The sequence below is a fragment of the Rattus norvegicus genome, chromosome X (assembly GCF_021556685.1).
Source record: "Rattus norvegicus strain SHRSP/BbbUtx chromosome X, alternate assembly SHRSP_T2T, whole genome shotgun sequence".
Taxonomy (NCBI): Eukaryota; Metazoa; Chordata; class Mammalia; order Rodentia; family Muridae; genus Rattus; species Rattus norvegicus.
This window is the reverse complement of record NC_141554.1, coordinates 27153746-27175869: the sequence shown is the minus strand read 5'-3', so window position 1 is coordinate 27175869 and position 22124 is coordinate 27153746. Positions and strand designations below refer to the sequence as shown.

At 43.0% G+C, this 22124-nt stretch overlaps 1 protein-coding gene across 1 annotated transcript in view; it reads left to right on the top strand.

Annotated features, from left to right (window-relative positions):
• The window catches only part of Gnl3l (G protein nucleolar 3 like), a 32802-nt gene that overhangs the window by 7287 nt on the left and 3391 nt on the right, over window positions 1–22124 (top strand). The window contains 12 exon segments of the mRNA NM_001081958.1: window positions 5521–5561; window positions 6189–6296; window positions 7729–7845; window positions 8645–8728; window positions 9017–9152; window positions 9998–10104; window positions 14786–14930; window positions 16949–17036; window positions 17514–17688; window positions 17783–17925; window positions 18184–18320; window positions 19323–19450. Of these exon segments, the coding sequence (NP_001075427.1) occupies window positions 5521–5561; window positions 6189–6296; window positions 7729–7845; window positions 8645–8728; window positions 9017–9152; window positions 9998–10104; window positions 14786–14930; window positions 16949–17036; window positions 17514–17688; window positions 17783–17925; window positions 18184–18320; window positions 19323–19450 (1409 nt within the window).

Genomic DNA, 22124 nt, shown 5'->3' with positions numbered 1-22124 from the left:
GGTGACTCAGGAGGATCCCTCCCATCCCTTCTGGGCTCAAGATTAATGTTCCAGAAAGAACATCCATCTTTTGAAAAATCTTACAAGTAAACCTTTGTTACTGGGAGAGCCAAGACTAAGGGTGGGCGGTTGGCCAGCTGTTCTGAGGAGAGGCTAAAGGCATCTAAGAGTGCGGATCACCTTTATATCGGAGTTCCAGAGGACACCAAGGTAAGTTAGATGCCAGGGAAGAGGAGGGAAGGGACAGATGAAGTCAGTGCATCTGTGGGTATACAGGGACATTTGGGTGGGGAGAATATGGGAGATGAGAGATCAATTAAGGGGCAAGTCTGTGTATACTGATGTGAGAGTTGATGATTTTAGGCCCAGAAATTAGATGCAGGAATTAAAATTTAGATGGTGTATACCTCTATCTCCAGCTACTGGGGAGACTGAGGCAGCAGGATTGCTTGAGCCAGAGTTTCAGACCCATCTGGACAACATAGTAAGACTCACCTCTCTAAAATAAAACAGTTTTTCAAAATCATATATCTAGGTAGGCGTTATGGCAGAGTAAGGAGCCAATCTATCAGCTACATAGTGGTAGATGTTTTCCTGAGGAAACTAGTAAAGCCAGAGTGACCAGATGATCCTGTGTGCTGAGTGGTGACTGACTCTGTCCCCTTTCCCCTTTTTGTCCTCCTACTCTTTCTTTTCCTCTTTGAAGTGGGTGCTTTCCTTTGAGTGATGTCTTTTCTTTCACTGCTTGTCTATATCCAGTGCTAGGGCTCCTTTGTCAAGGAAGTCAGGGATGTGGAGGTTGTAAAAGTTCTGAGACCTAGTTCATTCTAGCTATCACCTTCCTTTCAGTTGCAACAAAGTACTTTGGAAGTAAAGACTTGAGGTCTATTTTGTTGCTATTTTCAAGTGGGGGACATTGTTGGGTTTGCTAGCTCATACCTGTGTTCACAGCGTTTGGGAATCCAAGGCAGTAAGATTGTTGCAAGTTCAATACTAGTCTGGGCTACATAATGAGACTGTTGCTATGGCAACTAATATTCTGGTCAGATTTCTACCATCTGGTTATATATTGTTTCCTCTAACTTCCTACTTTTAGCTAAACTGGTAACAAACACGTTACCCAAGTTAAATAATAGCTCTTTTGTTTCTACTCATTCAGAGTAAGACTTGTAGCATATTTTGTGTGGTTGATTTTTTTTTCCTGGTGCCCATTTCTTGACTCTTGGAGTTTGTTGAGTTTGATGTCCTAGTTCTGAGCTAGTCCCTTAGGATTTTCTTCCTGGGTTTTAAGTTAGAGTTCTCAGCCATGTCACCAATTAATCCAAAATTTTATCAATGTCCAGTTTAACCCTGTTTTGTTTGGTTTACTTTGCAGCCTTTATTCAGACTTAATTTTGTTTTTTATCTCCTGTTCCTCCCTTTTCCTCTTCTTCCTACCCCACCCTCACTTGGACCTTGAACATGTTGAATACATTTCTACAAAAGTCCCTAATTTTTATTTTTTGGCAGTAGTTTTCCAAGGAAGGAAATATTTTTACATAAAAGTGATCAGATAGAAGAACTTGGTTGGAATGTAATTAGCCCCTTTCTTCAGGACTTAACTGAACTTCCTAATTTAATGCTTTAACCTTGAAACATTTTGTGTGCCCATATGATGTCACAGGTAAAAGGTTTACACTGGGAAATTTTGTCATGTACACAGAATTATTGAAAATTGCATTGAGTCTGAAACATAAATGAATCTCATAGTTTAATTTAGCTCTATTCTCCCAAGACATTTCTTTTTTTAAATATAATTTCATTCTTTTATTTTTAAAGAATTATTTATTTTATTTATATGAGTACACTGTAGCTGTCTTCAGACACACAAGAAGAGGGCATCAGATCCCATTACAGATGGTTGTGAGCCACCATGTGGTTGCTGGGATTTGAACTTAGGACCTCTGGAAGACCAGTCAGTGCTCTTAACCACTGAGCCATCTCTCCAGCCCAAGACATTTCTTTCTTTTTCTTTTGAGACAATGTTTTAAGTTGCCCAGGCTGACCTTGAACTCACTATATAGCCAAGGAGGGATTTCTGGTTCTGTCTACACCTCCCGAGGGCTGATATAACAGATGTGCAACATCATGGTGTTTTTTGTGGTGTTAGGTAGAGAACCCAGGTGTTAGCTCTCAATTTTCTTAATGTTGGTGAAAAGGAACAGCTGCAGCCGAGAGACACTGGGTTATCGAAAACACTGAGGAACTAGGCCAACAGTATACTGTATGAATGTGTTGACATTAGAGTGGAAACATGCAAGAGTTTTAAGATGGGCATGTGGTTATGCTTATGTATCTACAGGGAATGAAAAAATATGGTTACCAACAAAACTTATAAAGACTAGATCTGACTACTAAGACACCATCTAATACAACTGACTTTCCAAAGAGTCCTTAAGTTTCCATTTCACCCAGGGCTTTATGCAAGTGTTGTATCAACTGACTTATATCCGCAGCTCTTCCCTTTGATATTCAATTGTTTATATATAAATATTCCAAACTAGGAAAATCAAAATCTGACTCACTTCTGAAGAAAACTGTTTTGGATAAGAGGTATCCCAACCATAGTGGCCTTGCTGTTAACTATTCAGAGTCTGCTTCCTTCTGTTGGGAACTTTGATTTGGACACTTGTAAAAGTTTTTTGTCTCTTCTCCTTCCCTCCCCCCTTTCCTTTTTTTTTTTATATAGGGTTTCTCCATGTAGCCCTGGCTGCCCTGGAACTTAGTCTGGTAGACCAGGCTGGCGTCAGAACTTGGAGATCCACTTGCTGCTACCTCTCAAGTGCTGGGATTAAAGGCATCATTGCCTGGCTTTCTTTTGGAGATGGGGCTTCTCTGTGTAGCCCTGGTTGTCCTAGAACTCCCTGTGTGTGTATGTCAGGCTGGCTGTGAACTCTGAGATCCATCTGCAGAGTTCGGGCAGCCTCTGTTTACTGAGTACCATTGTTCCCAGCCTTAAACTTTTCTCTTTATTCATGGAGTTCAGAAATTTTGTCAGGTATGCTAGGATGGATTTTGTTGTTGGTAAACTTTCTCTTAGTTTGGCACTACTGGGGATAGAACCCAGGTCATTGTATGCTGAACATTTAATCCATTACTGAACACATTCCCAGAGCCCACTGTCTTAGGTTTTTATTGCTGTGATAAAACACTATTACCAAAATGAAATGTTGGAAGAAATGCAATATTTCAGTTTACATGTTCTAATCACACAGACCATCTTTGAAGGAAGTCAGGAAGGAATTCAAGGTGGACCTGGAGGCAAAAACTTAAATAAAGGCCATGGAAGAGTGCTGTTTATTGACGTGTTCCTGAGTCCTGGGATCAAAGATATTGACTACAACCACCCAACTTTAAAAAAGTAGTTTAATGTATTTTAACAGCAAACATATAGAAACAATACAAAAGACAGACAACATACTTGCATGTAGAACAACTCAGAAAAGTACAGTGAATGAATAGAATCTACTGTCTGATAAAAATGCTACAAACACTATTTGGTTGCAATCAATAAGACATTGACTTTTTTTTAAAAACCCAAATGCTGGCATTGTCTAGAAAAATTTAACAGGTTTATTTAGAATTGTTTTAAAGTTGCTGTTGAAATGTGTTCACTGAAACATTTTGCTTATATTAATGCTTTACATCTTCTGTTTATATTAAAAAAATTCACACACAAAAAGAAACTGAGAATACTTGATTCTGTCCCCTGTGTTTCCCCTCACAATCATATACTTATAGACCTTTGACCCTATGGAAAACAAATCTAACATTCAGAACTACTGATAACAGGAAGAGGAGAATTTTTTTGAGATGAAATGTTTCCCCTCACATTGAACTCTTAAGCATGTACTCCGAATATGCCGCATGCTGGCTGTATATTTTTTGATAATAATTGTTACATGTTTAGCACATAGGTTGGTATCTTCATAAAGGCCAACTCCTCCAAATATAATGGTGACAAATTGTGGTGTGGATGTGGGGAGAGGTGAGCATTTATTCACTGCTGGTAGGAGTGTAATCTGGTACAGCCAATTCAGAAGTCAGCATGAAGGTTCCTTAGACACCTAACATCTGCCACATTTTATGGCACACACTTTACATAATGTATATTCTTATTCAACTGAATGTATTTTCATTCATATTTTTAATAAAGTTACTAGGAGATATTTTGAACTTACAAAAAAAAAAAAAAAGAGCCGATCAAAAAGGCTTCTCTTGCCTCCTGCAAAACACCAATAGCTGCACTCTGGAAGCGCACATTTGTCTTGAAGTCCTGATCAGTTTTTTGCACCAGATGCTGAAAACAGAAGTTCACTGGACTTCTGTTAGTATCTGATTTCATAGAGCACCACAGTACAGGGCCTGTAACACGATGAGGTTTCTTCATCCTCAGTAGAGGGCGCACTCTTCTGAGGGGCTTTTGTTCCCAGTTGTTTCCTAGTAGCTATATAGAAAGTCTTCTTTGAAAGAGCTGTTCTAAGGGCACCTGCTTCTTTATCCTCCTCCTTTGGCTGGCATTAGAGTGTCTAACCTGGACCACCAGCCTAGGGATGGCACCACCTACAATGGGCTGCACCCTCTTCCATCAATCACTAAGAAAATGCCCCACGGGCCAGTCTTACAGAGAAATTTTCTCAGGTGAAGTTCCCTTTTCTCCAGCTTGTGTCAGTTTGGCCAGAAGACCAACCAGGCACCCATGTTTTAATTGATGCTCTGTGTACCTTTCCATTCTGAAACCATAGACTTATCTTCAAGGTAAAGAATTTTAATCTGTCATTAACAAATACTTGATTCTCTATTTGTACCTTTTCTTTTTCAAGAATTCTTGTTTTTGAAGATTAGTTTCTACATTTTCTAGTTTTATTCTCATTTATAATTTCTTTTCTTTGGAATTTTATTCCAAATAATCTACCCCCCCCCACTGTCTTCTATTTTGAATCATTATTTATGGGTGAAATTCCACTGTGGCAGAGAAGTCATGGAGGGGAAAGCGTGATGCAGCTGTCATATGGTCACTGTGTTTAGGAAATGGAGACAGATGAATGCTGGTGCTCAGCTGCCTTCTGTCTTTTTAACCCTCTGATTCAGTCTGGGACTCTAGTCCATGGGATGATGTTTTTATCTCCAACCTCTCTGGAGATACCCCAAGGAACATACCCAAAGGCGTGTTTCACAGTCCTCCTAAGCAGGACTTTGGGCATGTTGAGGAGAGGTAGTAACAAACACACATTCAGGTCACTTGAGAGAATTTCATTAAGAATTTATGGAGTTTACACTGACATAATTCTCAAAATATTGTACCGAGTTACTTCCTCTTGACACGTGGTGGTTTTTGCCATCTGCAGCTCCATCTTATGCTGGATCTAGACAGACTTGGCATCTGAGGCTTCTAAATTTCCTAGTTGGCCTGGCTTTCTGATTAAACCATTAACAGACATTGGGTAGTGGGTGATTGCAATTCTCTTTCTGTCTTTTCAGAAAACAAAAAACCAGGTAAAGGTTCTAAAGGCTGTAAGAAGGTAAGTGGGCCTTACCTTCAGATGAGGTGTGTGTATTGTTGGGAGTCAGCTTAGTTATTGGGAGACTTGTCATAGGGACGAACAAATCTGGCTGACTTTTTTTTTCTCACTCCTTTTGGCTGTAGGAAAGTTACCTGAATATCTGAAGGTGTGTGTGTGTGCGTGTGTGTGTGTGTGTGTGTAAGCCATATACTGCTTTGTGTGTGCTTGGTTTACATGTAAGGGATTATTGTCGTCCCTCTGTACTTTTGTAGTGGTGGGTATTGAACCATACTGAGCCTTGAGCATACTGGGCAAGTGTTCTACCACTGAGCCACATACCCTCAGCCCCGAAATTTGCATTTTTGACCAGTTCTCAGGGCTTGTTGCCCTGGGTCCCAAGACCTCATTTTGGGAGCTGTTTGTCAAGAAAGGTTTCTCTTTGGTCTTGGAAAACCTTCCTGACTGCCCCTGTCCCTATCACTTTCCTCTCAGTTCCTGTCTGGTTAGAAGAGAAGGGCCTCACCCTAGCTAGACAAGCAGATTTCAGTCCTCATCCAGACTATCTTCCCTGCTCCTCTGGGTGGGAGGTGGTTTCCATGGATTCAATAACTGTGTTTATTTTTTCTTTTCTTGCTTGGCAACCAGCCCGCAAGGCAAAATGGGAAGAAAGTAACGTCCAGACCATCATCTGCTCCCCAGATTGTTCATGGCAATGACCATGCCAGTCGGGAGGCCGAATTAAAGAAGAAAAGGGTGAGCCTTTTGTCTTTGGGGAGTGATGGTCTGGCTTGAATCTCAGGTCTGCATAGTATTCCGAGGAAGGGCAGGGGTTCTTGATACTCTTCATGGTTAGGGTAGGGAGAGTGAGACTGGTCATCGTGGTACTGGTTTTAATTTTCCTATTTGCTCACCTCGTTTTGCCCTTCCAGTTCGTTGCTGTCTGCCTTATGTTCCCATTGATCCACCAAAACCTCTGCTGCTGGCCTCCTCTACACCTTCTGTCTCACATTCACCACCGTGCTTTCCTTAGAGTACTCACATGTTGTCTTTGTAGTTTCCCACTCCTCTGTGTGTCTGGATGGCTCTCTCCTCTGTGACTAGCCTTTTGAAGTCTTTTGCTGCTTTCTTCATGTTTCCTTTGTTAGGCAGGATTTTGCTTTGTTGCCCAAGCTGGTCTTGAGTGTTTGGGTGTGTGAAATCGTATCTCAAACTCTGAGTAGCTGTGGCTACAGGTATGTGCCAGTTTAGCAGCTCTCTCTTTCTGCCTGGTACATCCTATGACCTTGTTCTTGTTTGGACTTAAGTGTTTTCCTCTCAGAGTGCTTCTCTCTCTGTTTCTCAGGTACTCTTTTTTATTTTTGTCCTTTTATTATTTTTAATTTTTAATAATTATTATTTCGAGACTGAGTCTTTTTGTATAACAGCCCTGGCAGTCATGGAAATCACTCAAGTCTGGTCTTGAGCTCATAGAGGTCCACCAGCCTCTGCCTCCGGAGTGCTGGGATTAAAGGTGTGCACAACCAGTACTCAGCACTTTTAGTAATTTTTTAAAATTTAAAAAAAATTAATTGGATAGTTTATTTCTTTATATTTCAAATGTTATCACCTCTTTCTGTTTCCCCTCCGACTTTTAGTAATTTTTAAAATACACTGTATTTTTTTATTTGTGGTGGTGGTGGTGGAAGGGGGCAAATGCAAGCTTGAATGTGCCATGGTCCATATGTAGAGGTTAGAGGGCAACCTGTGGCAATTGCTTTCCTCCTTCCAGTATAGATTCGAGGGATTAAACTTAGACTGTCAGGCTTGAATGGCAAGCCTTTCTATCGATGGAGCCACCTTGCTAGCCCCCTCCCCTTTTAATTTTTAGACTTGCTTGGATGATATTGGGTCTTGCTATGTACTCTGGCTGGCCTGGTAGCCTAGAGTTCACTATGTAGTCCTGGCTGGCCGGCCTTGATCTGATAATGGCAATTCTCCTGCCTCAACCTCTCAAGTTGCTGGATTTAGAGTTGTGTGTATTCCCTGCTCTTTTAATTTTTCTCTGCCACCCTCCTTCCCTTAGTCTCATTTTTCTTCTCTGGCATTTTTGCTCTCTTATCTGTCCCTTTCCTTCTATCCCCACTTCTTCCCTCCTATGTCCTACAGACCTACCCAGATCCAGTCACAGTGTGTGCTTGTTTGGTAGGTTGAAGAGATGAGGGAGAAGCAGCAGGTTGCTCGGGAGCAAGAGAGACAAAGACACAGGACCATGGAGAGCTATTGTCAGGATGTCCTGAAACGTCAGCAGGAGTTTGAACAAAAGGTAAGAAAGCAGTTTTTATTGCTGGCTGGGATTGAAGTAGATTTGCTGTTTTGCTGTAAAGGAAGAAATAGCCACATAGTAACACTTTGTTTCAAGGAACAGGAAAAGAGTAAAAGAAAGGGTATAAGGTCAGGAGAGGAAAGGGATGAGTGCAGAGAAGGACACCAACTGGGAGAGAGAGGTAAGAGAAGAGGGAGGAAGGGGCCCTTTGCAACAGATGTGCCCACAGATGTGAAGAATGCCTCTCCCAAGTTTGAGCCTAAAGATGGAGTGGCAGTGGGACTAGGGAGCAGGAGACGTATGACTGGGGCATGTGGCAGGAAGGAGCATGGGAAAGGAGGACTAAGAGACAAAGGAGTGTCTCGCTTTTCTCCTGGGTCTCTTTCTGTTTCTGGCATCTGTTGTCTTACAAACACAATATGCACTTGCAGCTCCCACGCCCTCAATGGCTTGGAGTAAATGATTTCTTTCCTGGTCCCATGTGCCTCATGCATTGTTTTTTCACACTTTCTTCTTGTTTCCTGCTTAACCCCCTTGTGACCAAGCAGGCCTCTGCCTGGTGCTCACATGGAGTCAGTTCTATCTTTCCACTGTGGTTCCAGGGATTGAACTCACATCCTCAGACTTCACAGCAAGTGCATTTAGTGGGTGAACCATGGTTGGCCTGATCAGTGCTCCTTTTAGGTGATCTGGGACTCCCTTGTGTGCTCCAGCTTCCGGTGGTTTTCAAAAGTCTTTGCTTCTTTCTTCTCCCTCCCTACTTGTCCCTGTTTACCCTAGGCTGTTTTCTTTTTTACAGGAAGAAGTTTTGCAGGAATTAAATATGTTTCCTCAGTTGGATGATGAGGCCACAAGGAAGGCCTATTATAAGGAATTCCGGAAGGTAGGAGGATTCATTTCCCCCTTTTCTTTGTTTTAGATAAGATCTTATTTTTTAGCCTAGGCTAACCTAGAACTTGCTAGATCCCAGCCTGTCCTGAACTTGCAATCCTGCTTCATCAACTGCTGGCATTATATGCTTGAGTTGTGTAACAAGTATCCATTTCTTAAAGCCTTTTGGTGAGGACTCCAGTTTATTTCAATTTCTTCTTTCTGTTTTTTTTCTAACTGAACTGGTGACTACCACCCCATCTGTTCTCAACATTCTTTCCCTGTATTCTCTGTCCTGCAGGTGGTAGAGTACTCTGATGTGATTCTGGAAGTCCTGGATGCTAGAGACCCATTGGGCTGCCGGTGTTTCCAGATGGAGGAGACTGTCCTTCGTGCAGAAGGCAACAAGAAGCTGGTCTTGGTCTTGAATAAGATAGGTAGGTTTTGGAAGGGTTTTGTAAGACAGGGAAGGGTTAAGTAAGCTAAGGCTAGCTCAGATTACGTGCTGAGACCCAGCAACTCAGTGGCATGCAGAATAGTCATTCATAGTAGGAATTTTTGTTCAAATTTCGAAAGTCAGAAATATCATCTGATATATATACACATAGAGAGTATAACATGGGTTGGGGGTGGCTAGAGTCTGAATTACCTTTTAGCCCTCTTTCCTTGCAATTTTGAGCCAGTTTAATACCTGGTCATTCTTAGAGACCTGTCCCCACAGACTGGAACTCAAAGACCAGGGCAAGGACATGGCTTGGGACTCATTGAAGGTTTAGTCTTATCCTACAGTTGCTATTTTCTTTGGGATACCACACAGGCCATATCATTCCCAAGAACTTCTATTTCTCAAACAGTAAAGAGGATCATGAACAGCTCAGTCTCGTAGCTTTTTTGTGAGAATTAATGCAGAGCTTGGTATATAATCCACTCATCACAAATGATACCCATTCTGGGTGATGGCTTTTCTTGACACTTAGCCTGGCCTAGAATGATTGGGAAGGAAGTGGGAATGAAATCTTTGTGCACCTTGACATGGAATGGGGTGGCTGGGACAAAACTACTTCTTTACATATTTTCTTGAAGAGAATAAACCTCAGTGATGGCCAGCTGGCCCTGTGGATCAAATTGTCCTTTGTAATTCCATCCTGGGACTCGGCAGGATCAGTTCAGGCAAGAGGAGAAATCTGTTAGCAGGAAGTGGACCTAGACATGGGCGTGTGGCTTGGGGGAAGCCATCAAAGTACTGAATCTTACAAGTTGTGGCTGTTTCTATTTTTCTAAGACCTGGTTCCCAAGGAGATTGTGGAAAAGTGGCTGGAATACCTTCGCAATGAACTGCCGACTGTGGCTTTCAAGGCCAGCACACAGCATCATCAGGTCAAAAACTTGGTAAGCTTTAAGTTACGGTGTCTAGCCTCTTCCATTGTGGTTTGGGGCCATGGTTGTAGGTGTTAAGATTTGGATTGGGCTTTCAAGTTTGAGGTATTTTCTCTAGTGGGTGACTTGTTAATTTTTATTCCAACTTCTTCCTGTGTTATTGCCCTTCAGAAAGCATGTTTTCTCCACCTGTGAGGGTGTAATGATGCATGCTATCTATAAAAGGTCTGGAAAATAGAGTTAACTACTTCTGAACTCTTCAAAAATGTCCATTTCCCTCCTCTATAAAATAAGGCATAGGAGGTTGGAGAGATGATGATTTAGTGGTTAAGAGTTCTTCTGTTCTTCTGGAGGACCCAGGTTTAGTAGCCAGCATCCACATGGTGCTCCCAACCATCTATAACTTCAGTTCCAGTTCTTTTCACCTCTCCAGATAATAGGCATGCATGAGGCACACAGGCATATACACACAAAATACTCATAGCAAAAAATAAATAAATTTTTTCTGTTTTGTTTTGTTTTTCTGAGGCAGGGTTTCCTTGTGTAGCCTTGGCTGTCCTGGAATTGGCTGGACCAGGCTGGCCTTGAAATTAAAGATTTTTCTTTTCTGTATCCTGAGTGCTGAGATTAAGGTGTATGCCACAATCACAATTTTAATAAATAAATAAATAAATAAATAAATAAATCTATCTTAAAAAAAAACAAAAAAAAAAAAACCAAGGGTTGGGGATTTAGCTCAGTGGTAGAACGCTTGCCTAGCAAGCGCAGGCCCTGGGTTCAGTCCCCAGCTCCGAAAAAAAGAAAAACAAAACAAAACAAAACAAAAAACCAAAACCAGGTGGTGGTGGGCTCAGGCCTTTAATCTCAGCAATCTGGAGGCAGAGGCAGATGGATATCTGAGTTTGAGGCTAGCCTGGTCTACAGAGCAAGTTACAGGACAGCCAGGACTACACAGAAACCTTGCCTTAAAAAAAAAAACCAAGAAACAGAAAACAAAACTCCAAACAAGGCATATTGATATCAATATAGAAATGTAAAATATTAAGGTATTATAGTGGCATTGGTTGTTTTGGGGGAGGTAAATTGGTTACCGGGAGCCAAGCTTTTCAGTTTTGCACTATTCTTTTTTTTTCTATCTTTATTAAAATGAGTATTTCTTATTTACATTTCAAATGTTATTCCCTTTCTCGGGTTCCATGCCAACATCCCCCTAGACCCTCCCCTTCCCATTCTATATGGGTGTTCCCCTTCTAATCATTCCCCCATTACCCTCCCCCCCGCAAGAATCCCATTCACTGGGGTTTCAGTCTTGGCAGGACCAAGGGCTTCCCCTTCCACTGGTGCTCTTACTAAGCTATTCATTGCTACCTATGAGGTCAGAGTCCACGGTCAGTCCATGTATAGTCTTTGGGTAGTGGCTTAGTCCCTGGAAGCTCTGGTTGGTTGGCATTGTTGTTCATATGGGGTCTCGAGCCCCTTCAAGCTCTTCCAGTCCTTTCTCTTATTCCTTCAATGGGGGTCCCTTCTCAGTTCAGTGGATTGCTGCTGGCATTCACCTCTGTATTTGCTGTATTCTGGCTGTGTCTCTCAGGAGAGATCTACATCCGGCTCCTGTCAGCCTGCACTTCTTTGCTTCATCCATCTTGTCTAATTGGGTGGCTGTGTATGTATGGGCCACATGTGGGGCAGGCTCTGAATCGGTGTTCCTTCTGCCTCTGTTTTAATCTTTGCCTCCCTATCTCCTCCCAAGGGTATTCATGTTCCCCTTTGAAAGAAGGAGTGAAGCATCCGCATTTTGGTCATCCTTCTTGAGTTTCACGAGTTCTGTGCATCTAGGGTAATTTGAGTATTTGGGCTAATATCCACTTATCACCTTTTTTTTTTTTGTTCCGGAGCTGGGGACCGAACCCAGGGCCTTGAGCTTGCTAGGCAAGTGCTCTACCACTGAGTTAAATCCCCAACCCCAATCTATGTCTTTTTATTGGGGAGTTGAGACCATTGATGTTGAGAGATATTAAGGAATAGTGATTATTTCCTGTTATCTTTGTATTTGGAGGTGAGATTATGTTTGTATGCTTTTCTTCTCTTTGTTTTGATGCAAAATGATTAGTTTTTTGATTTTTCTAGGGGGTAGCTTGCCTCCTTCCTTGTGTTGGGCTTCACCATTTATTATCCTTTGTAGGGCTGGATTTGTGGAAAGATATTGTGTAAATTTCTTTTTGTCATGGAATATCTTGGTTTCTCCATCTATGTTAATTGAGAGTTTTGCAGGATACAGTAACCTGGGCTTGCATTTGTGTTCTCTTAGGGTCTGTATGAGATCTGTCCAGGATCTTCTGGCTTTCATAGTCTCTGGTGAGAATCTGGTGTAATTCTGATAGGTCTGCCCTTATATGTTACTTGACCTTTTTCCCTTACTGTTTTTAATATTTTTTCTTTGTTTTGTGCATTTGGCGTTTTGACTATTATGTGATGGGAGGAGTTTCTTTTCTGGTGCAATCTATTTGGAATTCTGTAGGCTTCCTTTATGCTTATTGGCATCTCTTTTTTTAGTTTAGGGAGGTTTTCTTCTATGATTTTGTTGAAGATATTTACTGGTTCTTTGAGCTGGGAGTCTTCACTCTCTTCTATACCTATTATCCTTAGGTTTGGTCTTCTCACTGTGTCCTGGATTTCCTGTATGTTTTGGACCAGTAGCTTTTTCCATTTTACATTATCTTTGACTGTTGTGTCGATGTTTTCTATGGAATCTTCTGCTCCTGAGATTCTCTCTTCCATCTCTTGTATTTTGTTGGTGATGCTTATATCTATGGCTTCTTGTCTCTTTCTTTGGTTTTCTATATAGGCTTATCTCCCATTTGTGCTTTCTTTATTAGTTCTATTTCCATTTTTAATTCCTTTACCTGTTTGATTGTGTTTTCCTGGAATTCTTTCAGGGATTTTTGCGTTTCCTCTCTAAGGGCCACTATTTGTTTACTTGTGTTTTCCTGTGTTTCTCTAAGGGAGTTCTTTATGTCTTCCTTGAAGTCCTCCAGCATCATGATCAAATGTGATTTAAAATCAAGATCTTGCTTTTCTGGTGTGTTTGGATATTCAGTGTTTGCTTTGGTGGGAGACTTGGGCTCCGATGATGCCATGTGGTCTTGGTTTCTGTTGCTTGGGTTCCTTTGCTTGCCTCTGGCCATCAGGTTGTCTCTGGTGTTACCTTGTTCTGCTATTTCTGACAGTGGTTAGACCTTCCTATAGGCCTGTGTGTCAGGAGTGCTGTAGACCTGTTTTCTTGTTCTCATTCAGCCAGTTATGGGCCCAGAGTGTTCTGCTTTCGGGCGTGTAGTCTTTCCTGTCTACTGGCTTTCAGCTGTTCCTGTGGGCGTGTGTCCTGAGTTCACCAGACAGGATACTTGGAGCAGAAAAGTTGGTCTTACGTCTGATCTCGGTCCTGAAGTCGCTCCTCAGGGCTGGGTTTCAGCTCTCCATGAGGACAGCAACCAGAAGGGCCTTTCCCTACTTCTGGGTCCCTGTGCGCAGGGGGGCCTGATGGCGCTAGGTATTTTCCTCTAGAGTCAGAAATGTGGGCAGAGAGTAGTCTCTTCTAGTTTCCCAGGTGTGTCTGCCCCTCTGAAGGTCTAGCTCTCCAGGGAGCTGTTTGACTGGATCCCTTCAGATCTGGGCGCAGTCTGGACTGCAGGACTCCTGCAGCTTGAGTGCCCATATCTTCCTGTTCTCAGAGGCCCTATACAGTTTCCTCTTGGGCCAGGAATGTCGGCAAACGTGGGCAGTATTGGTGGTGTCTCCTGCCCTGTAGTCACAGGAGTGCCCACACGTCTGGGCAATGAGGTCTCTCTCCCACGGGGTTTGGGAGCAGGGAACTGTCTGCACCATTCTTTTTTACAATGTTGGGCATGGAGCTCAGAGAATCTTGCTCTGACATTCTACTATCGAGAACCATTTTTCAATATTCATTATTATTTAAGTAGTGTGTTTATTAATCCACTTGCGTTTATCTCCTTGGGATGTGGACAAGTGTTAATGTGGGCTAACTACTGGCCAATGGCTGGGTCATATATTGGACTCATGCCTTTGATATTTTCTTAGACACTGAGAAGCTGTTCTTTATGTAAGCTGTGCCAATTAATCCTCCTCCCACTTGGGTTAATGGATTTGTGAAAAGAACCTCTTTTCCTACACTTTTGCAAATATAATGTGTCTTGCTTACAAATTTGTGGCTTCCTACTTTCCCACCATCAAAACTAAAAGTAGGGAATTTGAGGTGGCCTTGTCCTGTGTAAAGTGTTGCACAGGCAGAGAGGTCAGGCTTCCCTTTTGTGCATATGAGACACTAAAGCCCTAGGAAGGAAAATAGACTTTTCCTCATAGGCCTGAGAGAGAGAGAGAGAGAGAGAGAGAGAGAGAGAGATGAAACCTGTTTTGCCTCAAGCTGGGATGTCTTCGTGCCTCTGCTGTGGGAGTCAAAAACCATGCATATTGGGTTAGAAGCAGGGACAGAGGAAGTTGGAGACATACAGACAACAGCAATTGGAACCAAGAAGAACTGGGAAGGAGTCAGCGTGATAATCAACCAAGCTTAGCAACCCCAGGCTGGTTCTGAATATCCCATTAACATGTTGGAAATATGGGCTCATAATTCCTTCTCTTACTTGGTGCACATTTTTGTAATATTCCCCATTTCCAGACTCGGTGTAAAGTTCCAGTGGACCAGGCCTCTGAGTCACTGTTGAAAAGCAAAGCCTGCTTTGGAGCTGAAAACCTCATGAGGGTCCTGGGGAACTACTGTCGTCTGGGGGAAATACGTGGCCACATTCGTGTGGGTGTTGTAGGTAAGGCTGGCTAAAGTAGGCAGAGGGCCCAGGCTCCTTCCTTGGGCAGTGACTTCATTGAGGGAAAGGGTTTGGAATTTTGTGAAGCTTCTTTGGGAAAATCGGAAGAGTTCTGGAGTGATTTTGCATTTGCAGTTTTGTCTGGTGGGACATGGGAAGGCATATTCAGATTCGGTGTGGTTAGAGCCAAATACTTGGTACCGAACACTACAGACTGTCAGAGCTGTGGGAAGGAAGTGTGATCTACCCACCTCTTCCAGACAGTGAGACAGAACAGTGAGATCCACAAAAGGAAACAAGGCAGAGCTGAGGCTTAAGCCTCAGTCTTTCTGAAACCCAAGTACTGTAGAAGGAGATGAGAGGGAGCGGGAAAATTGAGAGGCAGGGAAAGATCATCAGAAAGGGAAAGTGTCTCAGCTTGAGACACTGAAGAGAACTGTACAAACTGTACAGACTGTACACCACACTCTTGAATAGACAACAGACAACAAAAAGAACAAAGCCAGATTGTGAAGTTGGTGGTTAATTAAAAATACAAATTTAAGCTTCAGGCATAAGAAGAATGAAGGAGATATAACCCCAAAGAAATGCTAAAAGGGACATTAAAACTATAATGTGGCCAGGCTCGCTGACCCAGACCTGTGTGTTAGTTGCTTTAGAAGGCTGAAGGTTTGAGTTCAAGGCTAGCCTTAGGGAACTCAGTGAGACCTTGTTTCATAAAAAAAAGTAAAAGATCTGGGAGTGTTGCTTAGTGGTGGAAGACTTCCCTAATATTCATGAGACCCTGGGTTCAGTCCCCAGTGTTAAAAACAGCAGGAGATAGTTGAAGTGTGTACAGAAACATGTAGAGGGGTCGGTGAAGAAGAGACACTTGGGGTATGTACTTGTGTAGATATGCACGTCCAAAGAAAGAACATAGGAATGTAGACAGTTTGAACGAAAGAGATATAGCCACAGGGACATACAACATAGGTCTACTATAGGGATACCATATGTGCCCAGATCCACTGTAATTCTCTGATACAACCTAGAATCATAGGCAAACAAACATGCCTGCGATGAGACGAAGTGTTTGTATAATAAGAATTAAAGACATAGTCAGGGAGGCATACAAAGAAAATACAAGGCCATAATGAAACTCAAATGGGAACACATCTATAGACACACTCCAGAGAGAAGGAACAGATTGTCCATGTCATCAGAAGTGGAATGGACAGGGTGGAGAGTTTCAGAAGAGATAGTGTCCAGATTGAGAAAGAGTGATTTAGATACTCTCATAGAAACAGCTGTGAGGGCAATAGATTTATTGAGAGGTCTAACACAAGGGAAAAGTGGTCACATTGCAAATGAAAAGGACCAGGAGACACATAGAGGTGTATCGACTTCCAAGTACCTATCACAGATCTTCCCGGGCACACATGTAAGAGAGTAGTGCATATTGGTAAACTTTAGTACCCATAGAGGACAGTGAGAATGCCATCCAGTGTAGGAACTCACAAAGACAGCCCCAGACTGAAAGTGGTGCACAGGTGCTGCTCAGATACAGATTCCATAGGCGAAGACAGCTGTGCAGAGGCGGGGGGGCATCTGGCGAGGAGTCCCTTTTCCCAGGGGAATTACAAGTTCGAACAGGTGGGTCTGTTTCAACACTTGATATCCATTTTCTGTTAGGTCATGTCTGTGAGGCCTTTTGTGGAGAGCCCCTCCAGGCTTGTTGTCGTGGGAGGTGGACTGTACATCTGAAGAGAGGGCCATGTGTGCTTAGAATGCTGATGTGTGAGAGAGAGAGAGAGAGAGAGAGAGAGAGAGAGAGAGAGAGAGAGAGAGAGAGAGAGAACACGAGAGAACTAGAAAGACCCAAAGAGGCTTGGTTGGCCAGGGACTGGGGTGGGAAGACAGTAGTGTACTTTAGCTCATCAATGGCCTGGTTACTGCCTCTGCCAGGCCCGTTCTTAAACAGGCTGGCCTGACTTCCTGTGAGCACTTTCTGCGCTGAGTATTCTGCTCCTACTTTGCAGGCCTTCCCAATGTGGGGAAGAGCAGTCTGATCAATAGCCTGAAGCGCAGCCGTGCGTGTAGTGTGGGAGCTGTTCCTGGTGTCACAAAGTAAGATCTGCTCACTGCCCCACTTCCAAAATCTTTGACATTACCATTCCATCCTAGTTCACATGCCTTCAGCCCCTACCCCATTTCCTAATTGTGGACCATCCTCTGATTCATACCCTAGGTTTAGGAATCCTACTAATAGCCCTCCTTTACCTGGCTCATCCTAGGTGTAGGTTGGAGACTCTGCTGGGTCCTTTCTAACAACTACAAATAGCTCTGTTGCTTAGATGAAGCAGCAGAGACCCAGAGAGTCAGAAACTTGTCTGAGATCCTACAGGTAAGTCCTCAGTATAAGAAAGTAAATTTTAGAATTAGCCCTGGGTCTGTAGCACCTCATAGCCCCCTTCCTGGCTCTACATCTTTCCACTTCACCTAAGACTTACATACCTTCCCCTCTCTTCTTTGACCTCCCAACCCCCTAGACCCAACATTTGTGACTCAATATCATGTATAGCTGGCCCTTGTTTTTTTCTGTAGATTCATGCAGGAGGTCTACCTAGACAAGTTTATCAGGCTGCTGGATGCACCAGGCATTGTCCCAGGACCCAATTCAGAGGTGGGCACCATCCTGCGTAATTGCATCCATGTGCAGAAGCTGGCAGACCCTGTGACCCCGGTGGAGACCATCCTTCAGCGCTGCAACCTGGAGGAGGTACAGAGCCAGGGTCCTCAGTGGATGCTTGCCCTACCCCACTATTTCACAGGTCCTTCATCCTTCGAATGGCTTTTCTTCTTCATTTTGCTAGATTTCCAACTATTATGGTGTGTCTGGATTCCAGACTACTGAGCACTTTCTGACTGCAGTGGCCCATCGTTTGGGAAAGAAGAAGAAGGGAGGTGTCTATAGTCAAGAACAGGCTGCCAAAGCTGTGCTGGCTGACTGGGTGAGGTGAGGAAGGGCTTGAGTAGGAGGTGGTGTTTATTGATGCCAGTAGGGGCAGCCTGATTTCCTGGGTTCCAAGGTAGGGAACGGCCAAAGACTTGGTCATGCCTTGCTCAGCATTCTGTGCCTAGTGGTTATTCAGCAGTTCAGCACACCGTGGAGACACTGTCGTCTGGACTTTCTTGTCCTTTGTCCTCTTTTGGAAGGTTTTTTTTTTTGTTCTCAGATATATCATCAGCAATCCCTCCTTGTCTCCCAATACAGTGGGAAGATCAGCTTCTATACGCCACCACCGCCCACTCACACTCTGCCCACCCATCTCAGTGCTGAGATTGTTAAGGAGATGACTGAGGTCTTTGATATAGAAGACACTGAGCAGGCCAATGAAGATACCATGGAATGTAAGTGTGGATGGGTGAGGCACCTTTTTTTTTTTGTTCTAGTAGAACCCAGACCTAATGTCAGAGCACACATTTGATCTCCGCTTCCCTGGGGCTACTTGGGGTTTGTTATTAAAATGTATTAATTGTCCTGCAAGGTAGAATATTGTAGTTTGGGCTGTGAGGGTATGGGTAGGGGTGGTGGTTGTGGTGAACTTTTGGTAGATTGCCTGACTAACTGGAACCCTTTTAGGTTCTTTTTTAGGTGAGGCTTCATTTCTTTTTGTTTGAAACATCCCTTTAAAAGCTCATGTGTGTGTGTGTGTGTGTGTGTGTGTGTGTGTGTGTGTGTGTGTGTATGGGTGGGTGGTGTTGTGTTGAGACATGGTTTCACTGTGTAGTCCTTGGCTGGCCTATAACTTATTATGTAGATGAGGCTGGTATAAACTACCTCTGCCTCCCAACTGCTGGGACTAAAGGCTCAAAAATGGCTATGTATGTTTACATGGGCCTGTAATTGCAGCTGAACAACTGAATCAAGCAACTAAATGGTCCTTCTCCCTATTCTCCCTCCTATTGCCCTAGGCTTAAAAAAAGGACATTGAGGATTAAACCCAGGGCCTTGTGCTTGCTATCATAGCACTCACCACTGAACTACACCCATGGATGTTCTAGGATTTTTAGACAGGATTTTTCTGTGTAGCTTTAACTGACCTAGTGCTGACTGAATAGCCCAGGCTGACTTTGAACTTTAGATAATTCTCTCCCATCAGTCTTCTGAGTACTGATCTGTCACTGTTCCTGGCTGCTTTACAGTCTTCTAAGCTTTCTTAGGTTTTGATTTTTCCCTCCATTGGCTAGTAAGATAGTCTATTAAAACAAGTTTATATTTACTGGGTGTGGTAGAACATACCTGTTAATCCCACTACCTGAGAGGCAGTAGAAGGGATCTCCATGAGTTCCAAGCTAGCTAGAGCTTCATAGTGAAACCCTGTGTCAAAAAGAGTGGTGTTTGTGTTACAGGCTTAGCCGTGGGAGAATCCGATGAGCTGTTGGGTGACATGGACCCCCAAGAAATGGAGGTCAGGTGGCTCCATTCTCCACTGGTGAAAATAGCAGATGCCATTGAAAATAAAACCACCGTGTATAAGGTATCTCTGCACATCTTCATAGCAGCTGTCTCATGCACAGGGTTCTGGGGCGGAGTCAGTTCCTTCTGCCTATCTCCCCTGGGGTGCTGAGATAGGAGTCGCTTCCTATGGGCTTGTAGATGCTTGATGTGGTGGGTTTTTTTGGCTAGAAATTGACGTGTCTAAGGAGCTCTTTCAAGCACGCTTTCCAGCCCTGCTTCCAGTCCGTAGCACAGGCATGACCTTAGTCACCCAATTATTCAGTTAGCAGATGCTTCCTTCTCCTGACTAGTATCCAGAATCCCATACACTGTTAGTCACCAAATCCCATGGCTAGTCCTTACCATATTTCTTGAGACATGGCCAAAATTTCTCATTTCTATGGTTCCTGTAATCCTAAAGTATGCTTCTAGGCCTCAACTTACCTGGACATATGCTCCACGGTTTCTTTTGCTGCTGTTTGAGACAGGGTCTCATGTAGCCAAGGCTGGTTTTGAAGACCTGATCGTCCTGCCTCCCAACTCCTCAGTGCTGAGTTTACAGGTATGCATCACATATGCCTGGCTATTCTGTGGTTCTAGTCTGAACTTGTCAGTTCCTCTGCTTAAACACCTTTCCATGGCTTGCTATTCAATACCGTCACAGCATCATATGACTCTGCTTTGTTGTTGTTATTTTCTCTTCCAAGACAGGGTTTCTCTGGGTAACAGCTGTGATATAGACCAGGCTGGCCTCAAATTTACAAAGATCCCACTTCCTTCTGCTTCTCAAGTTCTGGGATTTAAGGAGTGCTCCTCCATGGCTGGGCCGCTCTGAGTTTTTCCAGCATCTTTTTTTTTTTCAGCCACCTACCTCTGTTCCTCCAAAGTTTTCATTTCAGACACATAGAAGGAGTGATTATGGGTGGGCAATAATATGGGAAGAGCCTGGATTTAAGTGCCCTAAACTGTACTCTTGTTAGTTGGTCAGAGAACCCTTAAGCTACATCTTGAAGACTGAAATCTCTGGGCTCATAACAGGGCTCAAAGAGTATGGTGTTTGGAGGGAATCGTTAGTGTTATTATGTGACTGGAGTAGAGGTTGAAAAAGATGAATCTAGAGTCTGAGCATAGAATGCATACCTTAAATTTGACTTTGACCCTTAAGGCAACAGGAAAGCATTGATAAGTCCCTGTTTTCATTTCTGAGTCAAATCTCCTCTTCAGTTTTATGTATTAAAATAAAAAAAATTTAACTAAGCAATATGTGCTCATCACTTAAAATTGAGAATTGACTAAAGTGAAAATGAAAAGTACATCTCTTATGTCTGACCCCTACTCACTCTGTTCCCTCTTTGGAGATGGTCACTATTATCAGACTTTGTGATGTCTGAAAGACCTATCTTGTATTTATTTACACACACACACACACACACACACACACACACACACACACACACACACACACCGTTTGAGATAGCCCTTTTTAAATTTGAGACATGGTTTCTCTGTGTATCCTTTGCTGTTCTGGAACTTACTCTGTAGACCAGGCTAGTATCAAACTCTCAGAGATCTATCTGCCTCTACCTCCTAAGTGCTGGGATTAAAGGTGTGTGTCACTCTGCGCCAGGCTGAGATAAAAGCTTTTGTCAGTGCTGGGGATTGAACCCAGGGTCTCAGATACTAGGCAAGCCCTTTACCACTGAGCCACATCCAGCTCCGAGTAACTATTTTAATTAAAATAGAGGAGGCTTTCCCCATTGTTCTGTACTTTACTTATTTCACTTACAAATTTGTTTAGTGGTTACTTCAAGACCTCTTATTTTTCATGATGACATAATACCTGGAAGTATTTAGCAAACATCTCTTGTTGCCATGGCAGTGAGTAAGAATAGTAATTCAGAAAGAAAGGGGGCCAGGTTGGCCAGGGAGGAAAGTCACCTCTAATCAGTATGTTGTAGAAGGTAAGGTGGGAACATGTGCTGTGCCAGGGATCACACTATTCCCATCTTTACATAGTGCTAGAAGTTTCCCATGCCTAAAGAAAAAAAAATCTATAAGCCTGTCTATTTAAGGCTTCCTTTCCAAATAATATTTTTGATGGAGTCCCTGGACACAGTATATTTCTTAGAAACTGACAGTAGTCTCCCATTTTTGTACTACAAGTTCTCGATTCTATCCAGGGCCCTCAGCAGACCTCCCCATTACACAATTCCTAGGAAATACTGTACGAGGATGCTACCGTGTCTGCCTACCTTGACAGGATCTTCATTGTGGAAACACTGTAGAGTGTACTGCCATAAACTAAGAGGCCTATGACAGGCCACCGTCACATATGTGGCTCACTGTTGCCTGAATCATGGTTAGGTGACTGTGTACTACCTTAGGTATGTGTATATTTATATGGTAGATTGGTACATGATACACAGTAAATGCTCTGTTAATATTTGCTTTTACTGCTCACATGTACCCACCACACAGATCCCCTTCACACTGCCCCAATGGGTAGACAACATGCTTTGGGTTAGCTTTAGCCAACCAAGGTGGAAGTAAGTCTAACATTTCTTTGTTTCCAGGTTTGTCCCATATATCTGGGCCCAAAGTAGGTGTTAAAAGTACTACCTGAGTAAGGCCTAGCAGGATCACTTCAACAAAGGATCATTATACTATCAGTTGTCACTAATCAAGTAGATAAATAGGTTTTCTGTTTTTTTTTT